The 21,997-nt window shown below is 50.0% G+C and overlaps 1 protein-coding gene and 1 long non-coding RNA gene across 11 annotated transcripts in view; one reads left to right on the forward strand and one right to left on the reverse strand.

The window, feature by feature from the left end:
• Positions 1-21,997, forward strand: part of FRMD4A (FERM domain containing 4A) — a 612,063-nt gene extending 590,066 nt beyond the window's left edge. For 8 of the 10 annotated variants that reach the window (XM_086714883.1, XM_086714885.1, XM_086714889.1 and 5 more), the window contains 4 exons: positions 444-611; positions 2,543-3,405; positions 5,108-5,204; positions 21,812-21,997. In XM_086714883.1, coding sequence (XP_086571009.1) covers positions 444-611; positions 2,543-3,405; positions 5,108-5,204; positions 21,812-21,914 — 1,231 coding nt within the window. In that variant the 3' untranslated portion in view covers positions 21,915-21,997. Of the gene's footprint in view, positions 1-443; positions 612-2,542; positions 3,406-5,107; positions 5,205-7,698; positions 7,771-21,811 lie in introns of all 10 variants that reach the window. The other 2 variants (XM_086714888.1, XM_086714882.1) reach the window with 1 other exon arrangement.
• On the reverse strand, positions 10,478-21,817 carry LOC147579506 (uncharacterized). The gene is made up of 4 exons (XR_015254014.1): positions 18,728-21,817; positions 16,752-16,843; positions 13,109-13,266; positions 10,478-10,709 (listed from the first exon to the last, which is right to left on the reverse strand). It is a non-coding gene; the product is annotated as an uncharacterized LOC147579506 (long non-coding RNA).

The raw sequence follows: 21,997 nt of genomic DNA on the forward strand, positions 1-21,997 counted from the left end.
AACTGTGGCTGAGGGCAGGGACTTCACAGAACAGTCCACTGCCTGTTATGCACAAGGCTTATGCACAAGGCTGATGAGGTTTTCTTTCTTTTTTTTTTTTTTTTTTTCTTTTTTTGAAGATTTTTATTTTCTAAGTAATCTCTCCATCCACCGGGGGGCTTGAACTCACAACCCTGAGATCAAGAGTCGCATGCTCTTCTGACTGAGCCAGCCAGGCGCCCCCACTAGGGTCTTGGTTTCACGCTGTGGTGCAGGTCGGGGCCGAGGACCCCCCCCCCCACAACTGGGGCAAAGGCTGAGAGCCAGAATAGGAATCTGGGGGCGGGGGGCAGACCCAGGCGAGCTTTCCCGACACCAAGGCTGGGGTCCGCGGCCGGGCAGCTCCCCGGGAAGAGGTGCGGTCGTGTGTGGCCGTGACCAGCCTGGCATCCTCTGGTTTGCAGCACTCACAAGCGATTCCCCAGCACGGGCAGCTGTGCAGAAGCAGGCGGGGGCAGTAGCTCCCTCCAGAACAGCCCCATCCGCAGCCTCCCTCACTGGAACTCCCAGTCCAGCATGCCGTCCACACCAGACCTGCGGGTCCGGAGTCCCCACTATGTTCATTCCACGAGGTGAGTGTACCAGGCCTTTGGGCCACCTCCATCCCTAGACCAGACCTCCCTTTGTTAACCTGGGCAATGCCCCCCAAACTGGCCCAAAGAACCGGTAAACTGGGGTCAGGCCGGAACCAGTGAGGCAGGTTCTCATTAATGCAAAGTGGGATGAAAAATCCGGGACGGCAGCGGTGAGCCCCTGTTACCTACGAGACCCGTTCGTATCCCAGGGTCTACATCCGGGAGTCACCTGGGAAATCTCCAGGCTTCTGGAAACAGTGGGCATGGAGGGAGTTTCCTCTTTTTTTTTAATTTTTTTAAAGTTTGTTTATTTAAGCAATCTCTACACCGAAAGTGGGGCTCGAACTCACCACCCCGAGATGGAGAGCCACATACTCTACCGACTGAGGCATCCAGACGCCTCACGGAGGGAGCTTTCCTAATCAAAATGGAGGCAGGAGAGGCTATCCAGATCAGCAGGGAACATGCTGGAAACGGAACGACCTTGCACTGATAGGGGGTGATATTTATTCTCTAGTCTTCATGTGTCTTCCCACTGAGGCCTGGACTTTTTAATGTCTCAGGGTGTAAATTCATTGAAGAGGAAAAGGAACTGGCAGAAGTGAAGTGTGAATCACTCCTGCATTTTCTGAAAAGAGGCACAACCAAAGCCATCATTTGATCTGATCAAATTGCGTAGGGATTTGCATACGCACTGATTGCGTAGGGACTGTGGCTCCAAGGATGGTTTATATAGGATAAGATGGAGCTCGCCGGGCAAGACTGATTCATTCTTTCAGGTAGCATACTTGTCACTTGCCTGTATGTACCAGGTATCACCGTAGGGACAGAGCAGTGAACGAAACAGACCATACTCCAGCTCTCAACGGACTGACGTTTTAGTAGGGGAGAGTGGCAAGAAAGAAAAAGGTCTGTCCCGTGGTGATACGCACTAAGAAAAATGGACAGGGGGCTACATAGTGAAAGGCAAGAGTGACCGTTAAGTGACAGCATCAGGGCAGTTCTCTCTAATAAGGTGACATTTGTGTAGACACCTGAATGGATGGGGTAGCCAGTTCTGAGGATACATCCGAGAAGAGCAAGGTCAGAGCCCCAGGGCTAGGCCTGCACTTAGCATGTCCCCCGGGGGGCTAGAACGGCCGGAGCAGATGACCGAGACCGTGGAGAGGAAAGTGAGGCCTTGAGCCCCGAAGAGCCGCTCGGTGGGGACTTCACGTTCTACCCCGAGTGGCAGAACAGGAACTCACCTCCTCCTTTACTTGGCCAGTGGGGCCGCCCTGAATGTCACATGTGTCCTAGCATTGTCCACCCCTGTGACACTGATGGATGTTTACAGTGTGGACTATAAGCAGAGTGGATCATAGACAAAGTAGTGGCATGAGGAGTGTGTGCAGCCGTCAGGTTTAAGTGTTAGCTGCTCCGGCCGCCCAGTTGAGAGTTCCGGGCGAATGGGAACCTACGTGGGTTTCCTAACTATCTGGTTGAACCCTGTGAAGTGCGCTAAGTCGGCCTTTCTCTTGCTCTTCAAAGAGAGGGCATTTCATCTGATGGCACGGATTCTCCTGGTTCTCTTTGCATCTATAGAATCCTTTTGCGCCGTTTGAAAAAAAAAAAAAAAAAGCCAGGCTATTATGGTGCCTTTCCAGAGGCCACCTTTCTGTGGGTGCCGTCCGCTGTCCCGCCCCCGCGCATACTCGAGCATCCAGTCGGGGGATCTGCGGTCCCTCCGGCCCCTTGGCTTCGCCCGGCGGGACTCCCAGGGCCACCCGGCTCCCGCCCAGCTCTCCTCGGTGCGGTTCGCCGGCGGCTCTGGACGGCGGGTTCTGTCCTTGCCTGGGTCCCACGAGCGCAGAGCCTGCGCCCACCCCGTCCCCCCAGGCGCCCCTCCCCGGGGCACCCCCACCCACCCGCCCGCCGTCTCCCCGCAGGTCGGTGGACCTCAGCCCCACGCGGCTGCACAGCCTCGCCCTGCACTTTAGGCACCGGAGCTCCAGCTTGGAGTCCCAGGGCAAGCTCCTGGGCTCGGAGAACGACACGGGGAGCCCCGACTTCTACACCCCGCGGACTCGTAGCAGCAACGGCTCCGACCCCATGGACGACTGCTCCTCCTGCACCAGCCACTCGAGCTCGGAGCACTACTACCCGGCGCAGATGAACGCCAACTACTCCACGCTGGCCGAGGACTCGCCGTCGAAGGCGCGCGCGCGGCAGCGGCAGCGGCAGCGGGCGGCGGGCGCGCTGGGCGCCGCGAACTCGGGCAGCATGCCCAACCTGGCGGCGCGCGGCGGCGGCGCGCACGGCGTCTACCTGCACAGCCAGAGCCAGCCCAGCTCGCAGTACCGCATCAAGGAGTACCCGCTGTACATCGAGGGCGGCGCCACGCCCGTGGTGGTGCGCAGCCTGGAGAGCGACCAGGAGGGCCACTACAGCGTCAAGGCGCAGTTCAAGACGTCCAACTCGTACACGGCGGGCGGCCTGTTCCGGGAGAGCTGGCGCGGCGGCGACGAGGGCGACGCGGGCCGCCTGACGCCGTCGCGCTCGCAGATCCTGCGGACTCCGTCGCTGGGCCGCGAGGGCGCCCACGACAAGGGCGCGGGCCGCGCCGCCGTCTCGGACGAGCTGCGCCTGTGGTACCAGCGCTCCACGGCCTCGCACAAGGAGCACAGCCGCCTGTCGCACACCAGCTCCACCTCCTCGGACAGCGGCTCCCAGTACAGCACCTCCTCCCAGAGCACCTTCGTGGCGCACAGCAGGGTCACCAGGATGCCCCAGATGTGCAAGGCCACGTCAGGTGAGCGGGGCGGGGGTGGGGGGGGGGGGGGAACCTCCGGACATTCTGAGATCGTTAGTTCCAGAAACCTGGGCTGTCAGACGGTTGAGACTGGGGGCCTTCGGGTCCCCTCTCCTTCACGCGCTCCTGTCCCAGCCCTGGCTTTGGGGGACAGAGATCTCAGAGCCGGTGGGGGGGAGGGGGCAGCGCCTCCGACCCTCCCCAGCAGGCTGGGCCAAGTCGCCCCCGGTTCAGCATCCTAGGTAGAGATGCGAACCCTCCCTCCGGCCACTTCTTGTAAGGACAGACATCAGAGAAGCCCCGTGCCGACGTGGCTCGGGGTTTGTTCCAGTCAAAGGTGCACCTTTACCCTGGTGAAGAGACACTAGTATGTTACAGACCCGAGTGGCCCCTTCCAGGGGGACACTTGTTCCAGGCATGGCCTTGCGTCCTGGAGCCTTGGAACTGGGCCGTGTCCCCTGGGTGGGACCGACTGGTAGGGGGGAGGGGGGAAGGGAGGGTTAAAGTCCCAACTGCTCCTGGGTTCCCATGTCAGGGATGTTAGGAGGTGACCAAAAGAATTTTTATAAAGTGCTTTCAGTACCTCGATACTACACCTTTAAAGCTTTCATAATTAGGCTTTTTTCCTTGTACTCAGAGCATTGAGCAGCGCCAGAACATAAAAAAGTAAAAACGGAAAACACCACCCTTTGCTTCAGAAGCTAGTAGCTTCTCTGGGAAAGAACAGCCGTGACAGCCACCCCCAGTGCTCAGCAGTGACTGCAGGGCTCGCAGCACACTTGGGCCGGGGCACCGGGGGGGGGGGGGGGGGGGGGGGGTTGCGCAGGCAGGAGGCTCTGCTTAGACTACAGGGAAAGAAAAGGGAGGCAGCTGAGACATAATAAAATGATTTTTTAAAATAGAAGAATAAAATGAGAGTGATCAGCACACAGAAGGGATTCCAAGTCAGGATCTGACTTGTGATGGGAAAGAGTTAAGTAAGGATAAAGATCGGGAAGGACAGAAAATGGGGTTCACCTTTGGGGAACAGGAGGGGATTCTTGGGCCTTGGGATGAATGGGACAAAGAGGAGGGACCGGCCGGCTGCCTGGGCGCACCAGGCCTCTCGGCTCCCGCATTCTATGCCCCGTGTCCCCAGTGACTCATTTGTTTATTATGGCGGCACATTGGCCAAATGACAGGTTCCAGAGAGGAGAACAAAAGTGATTCAGGCAATCATGAAAGAAACCATGGACTTGGAGGTCCTAGAACCTTCTCCGTGTTCCTCCTTCATCTATAAAATAAGCCCAGTGAAACCCGCCCGGGACTTCGCAGGAGGGTTTGGAGAAAGAACGAATGAGTGCGTTGCTCACATCATTTAAAAAACATGAGCCTCTGTAACTGTTCAGAGCACTAGCGGTCTGACAGGAACAAGGAACCAGGAGTGTTTCCCTTCTGTCAAAACTGTAGCACTTGCCTGGTGATGAGGTAACTCTTTGGGAGCATATTTTAGAAGTTCTATACATATTTCGAAGGTCTAAGAAGCCGTATCTGAAGTTTAATGAGAAAGATACTTTGGAGAAGACTGAATTGGCCAAAAGTCAGGGGGGGAGGGGATCGCCCCCACTGTGACCCTGCCACGGGGTCATACCCAGCATCTCTGGAAAGAAGCTCCTTCACTGGACCTGTCTGACCCCCCCTTTTCTGCATCACCCCTCCGCAGCTGCCTTACCTCAAAGCCAGAGAAGCTCAACGCCGTCGAGTGAAATTGGAGTGACGCCCCCAAGCAGTCCCCACCACATCCTAACCTGGCAGACTGGGTGAGTCCCCTGTTCAGACCTTCTGCCCCCTTCTTCCAGCCTCTAGAATGATCAGCTTTCCTCATCAGTTAGGAAGGATGTCCTAAACACAAGATCCTCGTTGACAGAAGGGTGTACCCACCAAAATCGTGAGCGTTTGTTCCTGGGAAACCCCTTCCTTCCCAAAGCAGCTGCGTGAACGCTGTTACCTCCCACCTGGCTCCTTTCCGTCCCTGTCCGTGTAGACGGGCCAGTTCTCTGGGCTCTCTTTTCACCCTGGTGGTGGTCCCAGGAACGTGGGGAAGGTGGGTGCCGGAAGTCAAACGGCACTCCTTTGGGCAGAATTCCACGCGGCGTTTGATTTGTGTTCAGATTCTATCAGGCGGACTTCAGGGTGCGGGGCAGGAAGGGGAGAGGGGACTTGAGCTACTCTTGCTTCTCGCCCTGCCCCCACCTTAGAATCAGGACGCATCTGAAGGAAAAGGGCCTGAGGCTCCGAGCCCTTCTCTGTCCTGGCTCCAGCTGCTTGCTCTTAACCCACAAACCAAGGGGATCAGGTGCAGGTTCCCTGAGATCTTTAAGAAGGGACGCACAGCAAAGTAATGAAACCAAAATTCCGTTCCTTTTATAGCTGCCAGCATAGGCATAGAGCGTTCTAGTCTCGTGGACGGTTAGACGTTCTGACCCCTGACGTCCAGCAGATACACGTACATCGCTTTCCTCACGATCCCTGCCTCTTCTGTTGGTCCTCACACGTCCCCTCGGACTGGCTGTTAGGTTCTGTCCGCGCCCGCTGGGTCAAGGGGTGAGGGATCCCTTGATCGGGCTCTCTTCAGTTTCTAGTTTGCTGGAGGGCCCGTGGGGAAGCCTGGAAAAAGTTGACGGCCGTCTGGGAGTTGAATCATAGGACAGCAACAGGACCAGAATGGGCTCCACTGGCTGCATTCGGGCTCCCGTGCCTGGCAGACGTTTTTGTCTCTGTAAATTTCTCCGGGGTGACTTTATTTTTTTTATTTTTTTATTTTTTTTAATTTTTTTTTTTTCAACGTTTATTTATTTTTGGGACAGAGAGAGACAGAGCATGAACGGGGGAGGGGCAGAGAGAGAGGGAGACACAGAATCAGAAACAGGCTCCAGGCTCTGAGCCATCAGCCCAGAGCCCGATGCGGGGCTCGAACTCACGGACCGCAAGATCGTGACCTGGCTGAAGTCGGACGCTTAACCGACTGCGCCACCCAGGCGCCCCTCTCCGGGGTGACTTTAAACCAGGCTTTACGGGGCCTTAGTATTGGACAGAAGGGAAAGGGGAGCTGATGTGTGTTGAGTGCCTGCAGTGTACTCAAAGGCTGGGAGCTTTTTCTGACATTTATAAGTTTCATACATTCTTCGCTGCAACCTTGCGAGGGAAAGAGCCGACCTCTTAGTTGTATTGATGAGGCTTAGAGAGAGTAGGTGCTCTGCCCGGAGTCCCACAGCTGAACGAAACTGCGTTCTCTGGCCTCCGGAGTCCTGTCCTCTTCCACCGGCTGGTGGTTCTGAGAGAGCTGCCCTCGGACCAGCAGCTTTGGGATCTTGTTACAAATGCAGACGCTCCGGCCCATCCGTGACTCACTAAATGAGACAAGAGGGGAGGGGTGGGGTGGGCAGGGCAGTGTGTTTTAACAAGGCCTCCAGGGGATTCTGATGTCTGCTCAAGTCTGACTCCCTCAACTATAGCCCATGATGCCTCTTCCTCCTTTTGAGTCAGGAGAACCCATAGTCCCAACCACAGTGATCTGTGTCCACTCCCATTTCTTGGTCTTTGGGGCGGCAGCCACCCTCTCCGTCCTTATTACAGGTTGCTATGACCCTCCCTCCCATACCATCCACGGGTCAGGTCCATCACACGTGGTCGGGCAGCTACTGCAAGGCCTCAGGCCCGAGAGTGGCACGGAGATTAAATTCACAGGAGAAAGTACGCCAGACCTTGTGTATCTTGGTATCTCCAGTGGCCCAGCCATTTCACCCAAATAAGGAACTTCCCATTTCAGGGTCTTTGTCGGGATGGTCCACATTTTCTGAATCCTGCCCAGTCTCCTCTAATCTGATTATATGACTGTTATTTGCAGGAGGGCAGGCCTGAAAGGAGTGAACGCCCTTGAGCTGGCCTTGAAACCCGCCTGTGTTCCACCACAAAGAGCTAGTGAGGAGGCTGGGCAAATTGGAAACCAAGCTGTTTGGGTCCTTGAAGTAAACGTTTATCAGATTGAGGAGGTGTTCTCTGTGACACGATAGGAAAAGGAGAAATGGGTACAAAGTGCCAAAGCCCGCCTTCCAAACAAAACCAAAGAGGAGGCCTTTGAGTCACTCTTGGGTCTTGAAAGTTCTGCTTGAATTCTGTTATTTGTCACTAACGCTTGGGTGTATAGTCGACTGATCTTTGCAATGTATTAATAAGCTACTAATCATGTCTGTGTCAGTTCCTCTCTTTAACATGACCTCTCTTCTCTTCCTTCTTCTGCTTTCCTTTGTTCAGAGAAGCAACAGAAAACTCACCCATTATGGATGGGTCTGAGTCTCCAACTCACCAAAGCACTGATGACTAGAGGTATTGTAAGGGGGTGTTCGGTTCTCTCCGCCCTCTCCCTCTCCCCCCCCCCCCCCCCACCGCTACTCACGAGTGTGTGATCTCACATGTGCTGCATGTGTCGCCCTTGCCCGCATCGTAATTTCCAGAAGCAGCTTCTGAATGGTGTGGAAGGCGTTATTCTTCTGTCTTATTTCTAGATACCTGGGGAATTCTATGTTTATATGTTTTGATATGAGATGTTAGATATTCCCACTGCCACTTCCCAGAAAAGACCCCACTGTGTGTCGTAGCCCTTCCCAGACTCTGTGTACGCAGATACCTGCAGAAGCTTTTACTGGTGTCATGGTCAATGTCCAGGAAAAGAGGAGCGTCCTACAGTTTACACGGCAAAGCACCTAAACCAGACTGAGTTGATCCAATCACCTGCACGTCACCCCTGTTTTCATCCTTCATTCCTGAGGGACAGATGTATACTCTGCCACATGGCCTGCTGTCCAAAATGTCCCTAGATAAGCATCACCGTCCTCACTACTTGGGAGCTCGTTGGAAATCTGGACTCCTGGGCCTACTGAATTTGGGTCTGCATTTCAACGAGACCCCTGGTCAATCCAAGGCACATTCCAATTTGCACAGCACTGCCATGGTGGCCATAAAACCCGTGCTACCTTGTCTGGGTCTGGTTACCAGGGACCAGAATCTAACTGGCAGACAAGATGTTGAAATTTAAATAGCATTGCAAAGGTCAACTAAAAAGATAAGGATACCGTTCAGAAGTGGATAAAAAGTTGTAAGCTTATGTAACCAGAAAATTAAAATCCTATGTTCCAGGAACCATGCTGGAGACCAGAGTTCCAAGGGGAGGGGAGGACCCTGGCTCCAGGGCCATACCTCTTGAACCTGGCCTCCACCTCCACGGCCTGGGGTGGAGGGACCTGGAGACGGGCCATTGCAGGGGCAAAAACACAGATGCACGAACAAGCAGGGCGTTTGTTTGGTAAACACCATGTTGCTGTAGATAAGGAGCCAGACTTCCACCTGTAAGGTAGGACGAGGTAAGGAACAGTTCCGAGGTGGCAGATAGGAGATTAGGAAAACAGGGGCTTAGCCTTGGAGAGGGAGATGGTGTTAAGCAAACAACATTCTGCTGAGGCAATCCGAAAGATTCTGTTGGCTTTATTCATCAATTTATGAATGAAGCAGCCTCTTGTCTAGCAGAAGAAAGGAGCTCAGAGGAACTAGGCAAAATGAGACTTTTATAGCCAGGAGGGAGAGGGAACAAGGAGGCTACACTAGACAAAAATCGGTTGGATATGGCCAAGTCACTTTCCTTTAGGGAATGGCAGGGGTCGGTCAGGCAGATGCCCTGACTGGTTTAAGACACCATTTCTGAGAGAGCCGAAGTTCGGTGAAATCTGTTCTGTGACGTGGACCTTAGCGTGAGTGACTCCATTTGGGGCCTATTTTCTTGTTTTCAACATGTCCCTCCTTTTGATCCGATTCTCAGCCTGAGATGGGATCACAACTTAAGGCATTAGGGCCGCTTCCCTCTAAAGCTCGGGAGTTCTCGTGGTCTTTTGCCAAATGTCTGTGTGGTATTCACGGGTCGTGACATCAGGTTCGTTCTTTCCGTCGGTCATTCTCTTTGTTCCTTTTCTGAAGTTCTGTTCTTAGGGGGATTATTTGCTAGGTGGTTAATGGCTGCGAACATGGATTGAAACCTTTTGAGGAAAAAAAAAAGAGAGACAACTGTCATTATAGCAGGATCGTGCCCACTGTCTGGAGTGCACATTTAAAAAAATTTTTTTAACGTTTATTTTTGAGAGAGAGTGCACGTGAGTGGGGGAGAGAGAGAGCAGGACACAGAATCCGAAGCAGACTCTGAGCTGTCAGCACAGAGCCCGACGCGGGGCTCGAACTCACGAACTGTGAGGTCATGACCCCAGCAGAGGTCGGACACTTAACCAACGGAGCCCCCCAGGCGCCCCTCAAGTGCACTTTGGAGCCGTGGTCCCCAAGACCCCACTGAAAGAGTAGCTTTCTTAAGTCAGCTGGCTTGTGTAGTGATCTGGTGTAGCGGCGTATCAGCTCCCCCAGAAGCATCTATCCTAGGAATTACTGGTAGGTGGCTATTGCTTTAGCAACGGATTCTGCAACATCTTCAGGAGTGCAGGAGAGGTTCCTAATTGTAGCCTCATTTGCACTTACTCCTGTCTAGGGGTTCTGTCAAGGGAAGCAAACTTTGAATATGAATCCTTCATGCTAATTCCTATTTAAGGCTTGGGACTCCCAAGAGCACCACCATGGAGACCAGTAAAACTTGAGGGGCTGTAGACCCCCCAGGTGGTTTTATTTGGTTACCCTTCCCTTGTGTCCCTGTCTTTGGATACAGCCTGGATGCCAAGTTCCCTGGGCCAGAGGTTCTTAACCGGGGACTGTGACATGACGGAGAAGGGGCTGGGTTTGGCCCAGAGAAACCGAAGCAGTGGGAGTGAGGCAGAAGTTTGTGACGGGCAGAACTATGGGATCACAAGCACCATGGGAAATCCAGTCTTTTGGAGGTTAGATCACCTTTCTCTCTGCAGTGGCCTGAGCTATGTGAACAGGCACATTACCTTTTCAGGGCAGGGCAAGGAAAATGGTGGACAAAATCTTGAAGACCCTTCAGGGAGTAAGACTTAGGTAAAAGATGATCAGAAAGCGAACGAGGAAAGAAACTTTCTTACCACCCCCATCTTGGGAAGAAGCAGTCGACCTCTCTTGCTGGTGCATTTGAGTTTGAGGTCTCCGGCTTTTGTACCGGACCCAAAGTCAGATGGAGCCTTCCTCAGTTGTGACATAGGCACCCTGGGTTCAACACCTTCTAACTTGGCAGGAATGTCAGCGGTCCAGAGTTCTTGGTAGGGTTCTTTCCATGCGTTTCAGTTTTGCAGAATCATCAGAGTAAAACAATCAAGGGTCTGTAAATGACAAAATGCTAAAGTTCCGATTGTAGTTCACTATAACGGAATTGATGAGGAGATCTGGTTACTTCTGTGATACACACAATTTAAAGATAATAACTAGATGTCTGAATAATATTATACCAGGACATATCAGATTTCTAGACACTTCATACAATTTTAGACTGTTTATACTAATAACATGATCCATACAAATAATCTAATAAGGTTTTTATCACGTATTTGACAATGCTTCCCATGTAGTTTAACACAGCAAATAAACCTAATTAGTATAGCATCTTTTTTTAAGGTGAGAGACAAATCCTTTGGGATTTCCCAGGGACACTCTAGGAAAATCTCAAATTTCTAGGGAAATCTCAAAGTTACCTTAAGGTCAGGAAGACACCCTTGAGACTCTGGTTACGAGAAACTGTCTAAATATCAACAGGTTTGAACACAGGACTAAATAGGATCACAGATCATTATGAAAGAATACTTCATTAACATCCTGTCACTTTGGTTAGGTAGATAAAGGCAAATAGACAAAGTGACAGAGTTGTGAACAAAACTTAGCTCTTTTACTAGTGAGAAGACTGGGTTTTCTTATGGAATGGACAACTTCATAAAGACCACATGAAGCACGATAAATTATTTTGCTACAACACAAAATCTTGGCTGTCCAGGCCGATTACTTGAAAGGTAAATCTTTTACAGTTGCTTATCAAAATCAGACCAAATGTCCAAGAAGACTTAGTCCTTTCAAGAGAAAACCAAATTCTGTTTTTGCACCCGTGTGCTTTGGATGATAAAACACATTGGGGCACGGGGGTGGCTGGGTCAGTTTAGTGTCTGACTTCAGCTCAGGTCATGATCTCGTGGTTCAGGAGTTCAAGCCCCGCATCACGCTCTGTGCTGACAGCTTGGAGCCTGCTGCGGATTCTGTGTGTGTGTGTGTCTCTCTCTCTCCCTCTCAAAAATTAACATTTAAAAAAAACCCCTCATTAAAAAACTTAAATCCATTCCCATCTTAGCCAACTTGACCACATATCAAATTCCCTTCGCAAGATTCCTTTTCCACAAACCACCTACCCGTTTTTTAGATCCGTTCAGATTTTGTTCCATGGAACAAAAAATTGGTAGGTGGTTTGTAGAAAAAAGAATCTTGGGAAGTAATTTGAGAATGTGGTCAAGTTGGCTAAGAGCAACCAGTCATTTTGCTTCACTTGCCTACTTTTCATCCACACTTATTTATAAGTAATTTTAATTACATATATTGATGAGAATTCTTAACCCTTAGAATTCTTCTAGTAAAAACTATTAGCAATCGTGAATGGTCTCTTACACTAACGTTCTGTAGATTTGCAAACTTATAAATACACTTCATGATTTCTAGAAGTAAATTCTTCTTCATAGTAAACTTTTCCATGTGGCCTCAAACAGGTGTACTAATAGGCCCAAATATCTTTATGGCCTCTGGAAAAGGAAGTGAAAAGTGGATAAATCTGTGGCCAGTAATGAACACTTTAGTATTTTATTTGGAAATGAGTCAGTGAAAGTCCATCCTTAACTTAGCTCACTATAAACTTTCAGGCTTCAAGTGACCAAAAAGATTTTGCAAACTTAAGAGAGAAAGAGAGCACAGGGGAGAGGGACAGAGGGAGAAAGGGAGAATCTCCAGCAGGATCTGCGACTGGAACAGAGCCCGACACAGGACTCTTATGACAGTGAGATCACGACCTGAGCCAAAATCATGTGTCAAACGCTCAAGCAACTGAGCCACCTGGCGACCCCTGGAGACTATTTCTTAAGCAGACTGACCCATAAGCATAACTATTGTTGAAAAGTTCATTTATGAACCTTTATCATCCTTCTGTTTAATTTTCTTGTTCTTAATTTTTAGATTACGCCTAACATCTCATGAGCATTAGACAGCTGACTGTCATTTTAAATGATCTTTTTGTGACCAATTCCGTAATAGACAACATGACCTTATTTGACTTTTAGTTAACCTAGGAAGTAAAGGGGTATTGTATTTCACGCTGGTAATTCTAGTATATGTGCTGCCGAAGCGAGCACTCACACTGGTAATTCTAAAGACATGCCTATTGTAATGAAACTAAGCAACTGAAATTAGCTTTCATTTCCCGAAGATTACCCTAGACCACGTGAACTTGAGAAACATTTGGGCTAGCATTTATTCTTCTTAGAGTGTACATCATCTGTATAGCCCTTGTTTGTCTTTGAGCCAAATAAATAGAGCTCTTGACCAATTCATTTTGTCAGTACCATCCAGAGGCAGAGAAGATCCCACGTGTATCACAGGCACACATACAAGATCATGGACACAGATACAAAGATCTTAGAACTTGTGTGTGAAATTTTTAGCCATGAGACAGGTGAAATACTGTAAAACTCACCCATTTATAAGAGGATCACATTCACATCATGCTTCTGGTAAAAGGGTGAGTCAAGGGGACTTCAACTTTTCACTGATACTTGTGAAGACAACATTTTCCACCTTGGAGAACACCACTCTCCCACAGTTTTTCCCTTCTGATGAGAACAACTTTGATTCCTAGAGAAAACCAAACATAACACTTCCATCTCTACGGCACAGAGAAAGAACACAAGTTCGGTGCAGAAGGAATATTGTTACCCTAAGGCCAGAATTTTACAATACCCACAAGCCTTTTGAGATGGATAAGGGGAGGTTTGGGGATTGGTAAAAATGATAGGTGGGCTTTGAATTGCTTCCATTTGAATTGCTACATTTCTGTTCTTGCAAAGACTGGAGTTGCAAGACAACAGGTGTTTGTTTTTAACATTTATTTATTTTTGAGGGAGAGCACGAGTAGGGAGGGGCAGAGAGAGACACAGAATCCCAGCCAGGCTCCATGCCGTCAGCACAGAGTCCAATGTGGGGCTTGAACTCACGAACTATGAGATCGTGACCTGCGCCAAAATCAATAGTCAGACACTTAACAATCTGAGCCACCCAGGCACCCCAAGACAACAGTTTTTAATTTCTCAGAATTGGGTTGCAGCCTGAGTGACATCACAGTCTCACCCACCCATCCTGTTATGTTATATTCAGCTTCTTTATCTCAGGGAGATCTTTCTCTAAGATGGAAATCATTAGGTTTCTACTAATTTAGAGCTGCTGATCTTTGTGATGTTCTTCTTTCCCTCTGGGTACGTAGTTCCATTTAGTCTAGTGGGTAAGATCTAAAAGAAAGTTTCTGTCAGGCTCTGAATGTCAGCTTCCAGTGTAACCAACATCTGACCACAGAGCTATTTTACAAATCCTTTCCTATGTCCTGTCCCGTTTCAGGTGGGACACTCAATATTCCTGGCAGTATGAACCCCATGGATGCAAAGGCATCCGCAAAGAGGGTGCAAAGCATACTCCCCCCTCCTGAGATGCACAGCCATTCCCAAAGACGGCCAAAAGGAATACAGGTGTCCCTGGAGAGTAATAGGTCTAGATAAGGCAAGGGAGGGAATATGAAATTTCACAGTCGTCTCTCAAATGGGCACAACAGAGGGGCGCCTGGGTGGCGCAGTCGGTTAAGCGTCCGACTTCGGCCAGGTCACAATCTCGCGGTCCGTGAGTTGGAGCCCCACGTCAGGCTCTGGGCTGATGGCTCGGAGCCTGGAGCCTGTTTCCGATTCTGTGTCTCCCTCTCTCTCTGCCCCTCCCCCGTTCATGCTCTGTCTCTGTCCCAAAAATAAATAAAAAACGTTGAAAAAAAAATTAAAAAAAAAAAAATGGGCACAACAGAGACTGAGGAAAGGTGCCTCTGGTGAGGATCCCCACCCTTTGCCTGCTTCTGCCACTTCACCAGGACCTCCCCTGCAGGGTCCTCCTAAGCAAGCGGAGCGTACAGCCCTGGTGGCTACCAGAACAGGGCAAGGCTTTCCATAAATTTCAATTTTAGTTTCCCATTGGCTGTTTAATAGAGTAATAGGTAGCAGGTTCCAGAAAAGCCCTGAGTTCCGTCAGCTCTGAGAAGGACTCATACAGAGGCCCACATTTGAGGCCAGTAACTGGGCAGACTTTTGGCTATGGTCATGTAGTCCCTTCCGAGCAGAAAGGCAGTTCAGAGGTTTAGCGGACCACGAGTCCTCCAAGGCACAGGAGGGTGGGGGGAAGCAGTAAGAGTCACATCAATCTTTAGACTCAAAAGGACCAGTGACTGCACCTTGGTCCAGGAAAATTCCCAAGTGGCACAGAATTTTCCTAATGGGGTTTGAGTGATGCTGTTAGTCTTTTCTACTAGTCCTGGAGGTTGAGGACGATACGGCAAAGCCGCCTCTGAGGTGGAGAAAGGACTACGTGGCCAGGAAAATGACTTCCAGGGTCACTGTGCAAAACGGGGAGGCGCCACATGTAGGATGATGTCTGCATATAATTTTTTTGCTACAAAACTGGCAGTTTGTTGACAAAAAAAGCTTCTACCCAGTGAAAAACATCTAGACTGTGACCAATATGTATCTGTTCACTTGTTCTTAACGATTATGTTTATGTTAGTCATGAAAATTTCTCAAGACCTTAAACAGCTGGCCAACATCTTAAGTTATCTTTCTGGCTAACAAATTTTGTAAAAGAGATGACATGAATTTAAATAACTAGTAAACACGGGTAGAATAAAAGTTATTTCCTACGTTATATTTAATGCTGATAACTCTGAAGACATTACTATTTTAATTAAACCTACAAACCTGAGCCTTTATTTACTGAGGATTTATCCTAGGTCACATGAACTTGAAAAATATGTGTGTTGTTTTTCTATTTGTGACAGTTTTAGAATACGTCATTTAATAAGTACTTCTCTTTAAGCAAATTAATTAAAACTCTTTTACAAACTAAGTTTAGCAATACCGCCCTGAGCCAGAAAAAAATGTCACGCATTTACAACATTGATCCCTAGACACATAGGTGGATAGAGATCCTAATCGCTTTTGTTTTAAATTTTAGCCACGAGACAAGTATGATCATGCAAAACCCATTCGTTACTAACAGAACAGTTGGAATAATTTCAGGTTACCTGCTCAGACAGCCAAGGCATCTGTAGCGAAGACATGTAAGATGTTCATTGGCCTAAGTTCCAAATAGCCTTACCACCCCCCACCCCAACCCGTCTGATACAAATGACCTCCCTGAAGTTTGCATTGCAAAGAGAGGACCTATCAGCGAAGTTCCTGCAAGTAGAACATTCCCAAGAAGACTTTGTTTCTTAAATCCAGATCTCTTAAAATACCTACAGGCCTTTTGAAATGAATAGAGAAGGTTTGGAAATTGGTAAAAATGGTAAGTGGGATTTGCATTGCTACTACAGCTACCTTTGTTCTGATCAAGGCTTGATTTGTTCTAAGACAGGGACCCCTGTTTTTAATTCCTCAGGAAATTGGGTTGCAACACAGGCCAACCCACCCATCCAGCTACATTATCTTTGGTTTGCTTCTTTATATCAAGGAGATCTTCAACTAGGATGGAAATTAAACGATTCATAATGTTCTACATTTACACCTTTGTCTCTGGCTTGTTCTAGTAATGCTTCAGAATGTTTTTCTTTATCTCTGGGCACATAGTTTAATGTTGGCCTAGAGGGGAAAGTTCCCAAAGAAATTGCCATTAGGCTCTGATGGTGACTATGCGCTATCAATTTGGTCAACTTCTGACCATAGAGCTACTTAAAATCGTATATTGTCAGGTTTGAGCTCAAACTGTAAATATTCCTGGTAGTATGGAACAATGCCATGGACACACAAGGTGTCCTCAGAGAGGGCACAAAGAACACTACTCTCGAGATCTAGAGCCACTCCCAAAAATGACCAGAACAAAGACAGCCCATTCCCAAGCACTGGCAGTAAGCATTGGAACCCCAACTGGAAATGGAGTTCAACCGGCATTTCTGCCTGACCACACACTGGGGTTCCCAACGCGATGGTTGCCAAGCCAAGCCCCCAGGATACAGGAAGGCAACAGCTGCCCCTGGGAGGGAAAGGGTCAGTAAGCTGTGGGTCTGGAATTGGGAAGGAAGGGACGTGAAATCTTACCTTCCTCTCTTGAGTGGGCCACGGTAACTTGGGAGAGCAAACTCAGGTAAGGATTCTCGCCCTTCTTTTTCCAGGATTCCCATCTGTGGGCTCTGGAGCAAGTGGGGTTCAAAGTACAGAGTGTAAGTTGTGCATCTGCCAGAACTTGACAAGGGGTCCCTTTAATTTTAGTTTCCCCTTAGCTGTTCCAGGAATGACTGGTAGTAGTTACAAGAGAATCCCTCAGAATCCCGTCAATCCTGTGAGGGGCCTGTATGGGGGCCCTCCTTTGACAGACTGGTGTGAGTGTGGTCATGTAGTCTCTTCTGGGTGGAAAGACCATTCAGACAGAGGATTAATACTATGAGTACTCGGGTGTAGAGGAGGATAAAGGGGAGTTCCCGGAGTCCCAGCAGTCATATGGTCTCGTTTTAGGTACCTCTTGGGTCTTTAACTTTTCATTACCCTTTTGCAATCAATCTTTCAATGAAGCAGTTTGGGAATTTTGAAGCCTTCTGGAGGCTTCTGCATGCTGACTGAAATAGGTAACCCGTTCTGTCTGTTTCATTTGGGAACCCTTGCATTCAAGTACACTTCTTAAATGAGGGAACTTGTCTAACTGGAACATTCCTTGTAATGACCACTGCAGTTCCAAGTTGTCTTCGATACTGCTGGTCCGTGTGCATGAGAGACCGTAACTTTTTTTTTTTTAGCATAAAACCACTGGGGTTTTGGGCTGAGGGTCACCCTTAGAGCATTGAGACGCCTGGGATCCCATCTTTAGAGTCTTCCCAAGAGTGCCGAATACTTAGGGTGCCGACTTGGGTTTTGTTTGACAGTGTGCCTTTCGTGGGAAATGACCTCTTCACGGAGGACAGCCTTTGCCCTACTTGTCTGACCTATGACCTGGTGTCCCTTGTTGCACGGAATCGTCTTGTGGGTGGCAAGTGAGCTGCTGTGCAACTTGCTCGTCTGTCCGCGCCTTATCCTTACACAGTGGCCTTGTACTTTGGAGAAGGCGGTCTCTCCTGGCAGCGTCCGTGGGCCAACAGTAAGTTCACTGGCTTGAGGACAGGAGCCGTTCCGGGCAGATGTTCACGGTGCCGGAGAGAAGTCTCAGTCTCCCGTAAATCAGGCCCTTCCAGGAAATCGGTCCAGTTTTCAGTTCCCTTCTCGTGAGGACACAGGCATGAGCTTCTCCGTTTCATCTCCTCCGGTTTCATTTTAGGCTGAGATCCTTTCACACAACAGCCCTGGTGATTCTAGCTTGCTTTCCTTGCCATCTTTGTAGTCACGTGCAGCTTCTGGGACCTACTTCTTAGACATAAAAGCAGTTGTGCCGGAAGGGGGCACACTCAATTCTTTGGAACCGGAGGATCTCATTTCATCGCCTAAGCCTTAGGTTTGTCAGAGACAAGTTGACAGTTCAGAGGGACGTACCGCTGGGCTGGGAATCTTGCGGTGTTCCACCGTGTACCTCACTGGGTGGAAATTTTCTTGAGGTTGGCGGGTGACCTAGTGTCCGTCTAGGCCATTCCGTCACCAGCTTATAACGGTCATCGAGTTGGGTGGCCACCGACTTTCCAGCTCTGGTTTCTGAGCTGCCCATTAACAACAGATTTATTATTCCTTTACCTCACGTGCACGCTCACAGACCCGCAGCGAGCAAGGAGAGGATACTGCGGACTGGCCGTGACAAGGCCTTACGTGCGCACCACCCGTGGTTCCCAGCACACAACTGTGGACTGAACGAGCGCATGTCAACGGTGGGCGCCGCGGGCTAGCCGAGGGCTGGGGACTCAGGTTCCAGGTGGAACCACCTGCCAGCTCAGGCTGAGCGGCTAGGCCCTGGACTGGGGTTGCAGAGTAAGCAAGGGCTGAGGACTCGCCCGGCACCTCCTGGGAGTCCAAACCGAATGTTACCGCTGGACTGGGCAGCCGACTCGATGGGGAGCTTAAGGCCAAGAGGGCAGAGCTCGAAACCGAGAGGTACTTACCCAGGGCCCTCAGAGATGGTGACAAAGAGAACTCAAGGGGTTTGCAGGTACCAGGTCTCTGTTTCTTGTCCCTGAAGCTGGCTGAAGTCCTCTTTGGATCCCACGGCCGCCACCAAACTGTCAAACAAGATTCAACTGAGTAAATTTTACATTTAAAATTTTAAAGCTTGTTGACTTTATTCAGTCAAGTTGCAACCACACTCCTTGAGGAACTAAAGACAAGCCTCCCCCGTCTTACAAACCCAGGCTCTACAGGAACAGTAACACAGCTCTGGAAGCAGTTCCCAGCCCACCCCATTTCTTACCAATCCCCAAACCCCCCTATTCATCTCCAAAAGCTTTGCAGATATTTTAAAAGATCAGGATTTAAGAAACAAAATCCTTCTTGGAGAAACTTGCCTTCTTCCCCTGTGTCTTTGAGATGGAAATGCTCTGTCTGGTCTCCTCCTGGAACTATCCCAAAGCCCAGTTCTTTGACGTGCAAACTTCAGGGAGGTCATTCTTGCCAGGAGCAAAAAGCTAGGGGGGGAGGCTCCTTAGGATTAAGGCAAATGTCTTCTCTCTGGCTGGCTGAGCAGGTAACCTGAATTTATTTCGACGTCCAGAAACACAGTTTGGATCCAGCTGTTCTTTTAGAAACAGATGCGTTTTACAGGCTCATGCCTGTCTCGTGCTTCTGGGCAACAGGGAGCTGGAGCTCTCTGGTTCTCTAGCTCCCCTTCTGCTTCCTGCTCCCACCAAGAACTGCCTTCTCCGGAGGAAACCCATCCTCCGGGTGTGAGGGTCACGTGGCCTGGCTTGGGCCTCTGCCCTGCTTTGAACCAGTGACACTGGTGGGTAGATTCGACTTGGCCTGCTTGCCCACCCTGGGGAGAGTGGAGGGCACCACCAGGACGAATGTTAGGGAGGGACCGTCCCCCAAAAAACACTATATGCCCCCTGTGGGCCACTGTATGCCACCTTTTCCCGGAAACACTTTCTCAGTCCCTCAGGCACCATGGCAAGAGTCAGTGTTGTCAGCTTGGAGAGGGAGTTTGCAGGATCGGTGCGATCGAGTTAGCCCTTTACCACTTAAATATCGGAACAGATCTCCGTGGCCAGCATCCTAAGGGCCTGGATGGCACTTTTGCTTCTGAAAGCGGCAGTAACCCCACTGTATTTCAGGCTTTCCGGGCCCAGGACTCTCATTAAAGGCCACAGTCAGCCACAGATGCTTTGAGTTTTCCAACTTTCATGGTTTTGTTTTTTTTTTTTTTTAAGTTGGTTTCTTTTGAGAGAGAGCAGGGGAGGGGCAGAGAGAGGGAGGGAGAGAATCCCAAGCAGGCTCCCCACAGCCCTCCTCAGGACCCTATCTCTCAAACCATGAGATCACGACCTGAGCCGAAATCAAGAGTCGAATGCTTAACCCACTGAGCCACCCAGGTGCCCCTTTCAGTGTTTTAAAAGCCTGATGAGAAACATTTACAAAATCCGCAATGCCTTCAGCTCTTTGTTCCTAGAGAGGTCAGTGAATTGAACAGAAAAATGGGTTCAACTGTTGATTCTTACAAACTGGCTCATGGGGCTGCTCTTTAAACTCACTGCTCCCTGCACCGTGTTGGATTAGGGTCTCTTCACACATCCCCACCCATAAAGCAGCACCAGCAGCAGGGGAGGAAATCAGCTTCCGCCACATATGCAGAATCCTCGTGGTGTTTCCAAAGAGAGATTTCTACCCCAAGATGGGGTGTCAACCTCGAAGATCCAGCAGTAAAAACACAGAGCTACTAAACGGGCATCACAGACCAACATCATTCACAGGAATGTGGCTTCAGCAGCTGGAGGGTCAAGGCCCACAGTTCCATCCCTGTAGGAGTCCGTACAAACATCCCAGAAGGTACTACAAGTTACGCTAAGAAAAAGGAAAGAGCACACAGGCAACACCAGGCCCCTTTGTGCCGTTTCTGAACAGAGTACAGAGTTGAGCCATGCCAGCCAGCACTGGGCAGGTGGGCCGGGGGGGAGGGGGGGGGGTTGAGTAGAGGCCTTCACCTTCTCAGGCTGCAGGGGCTGTTCCCAGTCGCTGAGCCAGCCTCTGGGCACCTGCCTAGCAATGCTACCCCTTGGCCATGTTCATGGACATGAAGTTTGACCTTTATCTTGCCCCGAAGGAGCCAGTTTGGGATGAGAGAGGGGCTGTTTTTCCTAGAAATCATTGTCGGCCTTAGTACATCTGTGTAACTATATGTAAAAATTACTTCTCAACCTACATGACAACTTTTTAAGAAGAGTTTTGTTTTCAGTTTAGTTGCCTATGTGTTTTCCATGCATTTTGATAATCAGAAAACAATGGATGTTACTTAAACAGCACCGATGGGGAACCCCTGGGTGGCTCAGTTGGTGAGGCGTCCAATGCTTGGTTTCAGCTCAGGTCATGATCTCCCCGTTGGTAGGACAGGATCGAGCCCAGCGTCGGGCCCTGCGCTGGCAGGACGGAGCCTGTTTGGGATTCTGTGTCTCTGTCCTTCCCCCCCCTTGCACGGTCTCTGAAAATAAAAAGTAAACAGCACTGATTCAAAGACTGTTTAAACCACTTTCAAAATACCACGTGTTTCACGATCGGGAAGCCTGACATTTTGAACGTGCTTCTCTGATAGAATAAAAACCCATGGTTACGCCTGAGGCCTCCGGGAGCAGAACCGAAGCAGCTCTGCTGCGGGAGGAAGAATCCCGTGGAATCCAGCTCTGGGGAGCTTTGGAAGCTCCCACGGCGCAGGCTCGCCCCTAGACCCGCTAAACCGGCATCTTGAGGGCAGGACCCGAACAGGAGTACCCTTGAGAGTTCCCAGGTGATTCTGGCAGGCAGCCCAGTTTCAGAACCACTGCTCCCATTTCGCTCCATCACGGGCGTTCAAGGCTTCGGGCTCCTCGGTGTGCGTTTTTTCCCCCATTTGTGAACACCTCGTCTGTCCTCGGCGCCGAATTAGGCCCAGTTCCTCATGCACAGGGAGGACTACCCATCAGGATCAGCCCCCGCCGAACTGAGCACGAACTCCTGAACTTCGCTCTCCCCTAACCACCCCCCTCTCCTTGCCTTCCCTGCAGGAGCTACGCTGATAGCTGTTTCCTGGATTCCTCCCTCTATCCAGAACTAGCCGACGTCCAGTGGTACGGGCAGGAAAAAGCCAAGCCCGGGACCCTCGTGTGAGCCAGCCGGCCTCAATCTGACCGCCTCAACGCCATTCAGAGATCACCTCACTGCCTCTCATTTGCCTTACCCAGACGCACTGT

Source organism: Puma concolor, chromosome B4 (genome assembly GCF_028749965.1).
Source record: "Puma concolor isolate L17-30 chromosome B4, mPumCon1.1.hap2, whole genome shotgun sequence".
Classification (NCBI taxonomy): domain Eukaryota; kingdom Metazoa; phylum Chordata; class Mammalia; order Carnivora; family Felidae; genus Puma; species Puma concolor.